Raw genomic sequence first — 3,757 nt, 5'->3', positions numbered from 1 at the left:
AATTTGTTTTTGTAATTTTTCCCCCCAACCAGTAGCATGAGCAGATAAAATACAGAATACCCAGTTAAATTTGAATTTCAGATAAACAACGAATAAATATTGTGTATATGAGATTTGGGACATACTTACACCAAAAAAAAGTATTTGTTACCTGAAATTCAAACTTAACTGGGTACCCTGTATTTTAATTTGCTAAATCTGGCAGCCTTACCCACGAGGCGCCTTACCGTTGTCTTGCTTACCCTGAGTAGTATCTCACGGCCTGCCATTTAGTAGGTGCTCAGTAATTGTTCTAGATGAACGATCTGCATGATTATTTTGTACGTTTTTTTCTCACTTGACATTTTCATGTACATATCAGAATTTCCTCCACCCACTAAAAATTTTCGTTAAAGACAATTTTGGAAAATATATTGTATTACTTAAACTTCTTTGTTTTCCATTGCTGCAAAATTAGCATAGTAGAAGTATCTACCTTCATCACGTTGATTTGAGAATTAAAAGAGTTAATGGAAAAGTAAAAGTAAACTTTTGCACCGAAAGCCCGGCCCACTAGAATGAATGCTTAATAAATTTCAGTTCTTTATTAAATGAAGCCTGTGCAGCATTTTAGCGGAAAGCAAAAACGCGCGTTTGTAAAGAACGGGTGGGGGTAGGGAGAACGGTTAGAAACGGGCGCCGACCAGAACGCTGAGGGCCCGGGAAAGAGGGAGGAGGCAAGCGTGAATGACAGAGGAGACAGCCAATGGGAAGACTTGGAACCGCTCCCCCTCCCTTCGCGTTTCAAATTCTGAGCTCCGTTTCCATCCGGGTCCTTCAGCCTCGTTCCCGGGCAGTATAAAGTTTGCTGTCTCCTTTGTTCGCCCTCGTTGCGCAGTAGTGCAAGCGGCTTCTACGTTCAGTTCTTGAGCCCGGCAGCCGCCGCTCGTGCTGAGCTGCTAGGAATCCCTGTCAGCGAGCTCGTAGGAGCTTGAAACCATCGTCGCGCCTCCGGTACGTGTGCCCTTGCCTCAGTCCGTTTTCCGTACACCCTGAACCTTAGGACTAGGGATTATTTCCCTGGAGATGGGGGTGGCGGGCGCCATTTTAAGAACCCAAAGGGGCCGACCTATTTAAATAAACCTGAGGGGGTCAAGGCAAACAGATTTGGGGGTCCGTTTCAGTGTATGCCTCTCGAGAAAGTTTGGCTGTAGCTTGCGGGAATGGTGGCAGAGGTCGGGGCTTTGTAGGCTGGAGCGGTGTGAGTAGCGACCGCGCCACCGTGTTACCTGCATTGGGTTGGCGCTGGCGCTAATGATGGGCAAGTGGACTTTTATGCAGGCTGCGGGCTCCTTCTTCATTGGTGGCTCTGGAAAGGAAGCTCTTTGAATTTTCCCAGCTACTATTGGCGGTGGAAGTTAGTCCCCTGACCGGTGTCCGTGGTTCTGGGCTGAATCCAAGTGTCGCCATTTTGTCTTTTACACGCGGTTTTTAATGACGAGTTTTAATTAGGTTCCACTGCAGTCATGGAGTGTTGAGTGTTTGAATATGCGCGTCCACGTTCCGCTATTTGATAGGAAACAAAGTTGACACTTGTTTTTATTTATTTTTTTAATCAGATGGTGACATTTTCGGTGGGGCGGGGGCTGGTGAAGAGGAGGAGGCATAACTTGGCTCAAACTGAAGATTTCTGCTTAGATTGACTAGAGAATTCTAATGAGGAAAAGAGTCTCTGGAAGAGGGCTTGGTGTTAAGGTCGTGCATTTGGCCCGTGACCTTGAATGGGTTGGTCGCCTTTTAAAACCGCGGCGTTGGGGGATGTGGATAAGCAGTTGAATCTTTAAAAGGCTACAAAAACATAGGATTAAGACTAAAGTTTGCTTGTTCAAATGTTGAGTAGCTGCTAATTGATGAAGAACACCTAAGGGGGATTAGGGGGAATGGTAAAAGCTAAGTTGGCCCTTTTAACTAGTTTAATGTAAATTGCGCTGTTACTAAACTACTTAATTCAAATTGGTTTCCTACTGTGGCTGACTTTAGGAATGCTTACTATGGGTGTCTTTAGGTATTAAGAAATAATGATTTTGGTGAAACCTGAAAAATGCATCACAGTAAATGTGTCCGATAAACTTGTGGAACTTTTTTCCAGGGAGGTAATACTATTTTCTTTTCAGTAGATTCACCGGGGAAAAAATGGTTGAAGCAGATCGCCCAGGAAAGCTCTTCATTGGAGGGCTTAATACAGAAACAAATGAGAAAGCCCTTGAAGCGGTATTTGGCAAATATGGACGAATAGTGGAAGGTGAGATATCTGAAAGTATAGGATGGGATATTATAATTAAAAGATAAGCTATGATGAATTTGGTTGTACTGATCATATGACATGATAACGTATTTTGTCCTCTAAGAAGTTCTGAGCTTTCTCTTTCCAGATTTGCTTTGGCTATTTCGTTAGAACTAGAGTAACGCTTTTTTTTTTTTATCTTTTTACACTATTTTTTAGTACTCTTAATGAAAGACAGAGAAACCAACAAATCAAGAGGATTTGCTTTTGTCACCTTCGAAAGCCCAGCAGATGCTAAGGATGCAGCCCGAGACATGAATGGAAAGGTGAGATTGCACGATGAGTGATACTGGTGTTTTCTAGTGCATAAAATAGCACATGTTGCCCAAGTCTAGACTAGGGCAGCTCTTGAATTTTTATTTTATCTTGGCATCCATAAACCATAACTTGATGACTTGGTTTTTATATTTGGTTATTAGTTTTTATAACAAGTTGATATCTTCCTGGCCCTGTTTTAAATTTTACTGAACAGCAGTGCAGTGGATCCACCTTACTTTTTTTTCTTTTTTTCATTTTCTTCTCTTTTCTTTTCTTTTCTTTTTTTTTTTTTTTTTAAGAGATGGGGTCTTGCTCTTGCTCAGACTGATCTTGAACTCCTGAGCTCAAGCCAGCAATCCTCCTGCCTTGGCCTCTCAGAGTGCTAGGATTACAGGCGTGAGCCACCTGACTCAGCCCCGCCTTAATGTTTTTATTCAGATCATCAATATCATATTTAAAGGTTAAGATTTTTAAGTAAATGGAGAAACCTTGTTTATAAAAACTATTTGTAGCAATTTTTTTGGCTAATTGGTGAGCAATGTTTACCTATGATTGAATTTTTTTTTTTTTTTTTTTTTTGAGACAGAGTCTTACTCTGTTGCCGTGGCTAGAGTGAGTGCCGTGGTGTCATCCAAGCTCACAGCAACCTCAAACTCCTGGGCTCAAGCAATCCTTCTGCCTCAGCCTCCCGGGTAGCTGGGACTACAGGCATGCACCACCATGCCCGGCTAATTTTTTCTATATATATTTAGTTGTCCGATTAGTTTCTTTCTGTTTTTAGTAGAGATTGGGTCTCGCTCTTGCTCAGGCTGGTTTCGAACTCCTGAGCTCAAACAATCCGCCTGCCTCGGCCTCCCAGAGTGTTAGGATTACAGACATGAGCCACCACGCCGGGCCTATGATTGTATTTTGAAGGACCTATTTGTGTTGTAGTGCATAATCGATCTACAAGTTCTTTTAAAATCTTGATATAATTTAACCATCTGTATTTTTATTCTTTTTAGTCTTTAGATGGAAAAGCCATCAAAGTGGAACAAGCCACCAAACCATCATTTGAAAGTGGTAGACGTGGACCACCTCCACCTCCAAGAAGCAGAGGCCCTCCAAGAGGTCTTAGGGGTGGAAGAGGAGGAAGTGGAGGAACCAGGGGACCTCCCTCACGGGGAGGGCACATGG

The 3,757-nt window shown here is 42.7% G+C and overlaps 1 protein-coding gene across 1 annotated transcript; it reads left to right on the top strand.

Annotated features, from left to right (window-relative positions):
- Positions 1–834: 834 nt before the first annotated feature.
- Positions 835–3,756, top strand: RBMX (RNA binding motif protein, X-linked; the record flags this gene model as incomplete). Its single annotated transcript, XM_012655466.1, has 4 exons — positions 835–993; positions 2,154–2,281; positions 2,483–2,589; positions 3,586–3,756. Coding segments are annotated over exons 2-4 (387 nt in total), but the record flags the coding sequence as incomplete, so codon positions are not given.
- Between the last annotated feature and the right edge of the window lies 1 nt (position 3,757).

Source organism: Propithecus coquereli, unplaced genomic scaffold (assembly GCF_000956105.1).
Source record: "Propithecus coquereli isolate 6110/MARCELLA unplaced genomic scaffold, Pcoq_1.0 Scaffold478, whole genome shotgun sequence".
Lineage (NCBI taxonomy): Eukaryota > Metazoa > Chordata > Mammalia > Primates > Indriidae > Propithecus > Propithecus coquereli.
The sequence above is the reverse complement of the archived record's forward strand: the minus strand, read 5'-3'. Positions and strand labels throughout refer to the sequence as shown.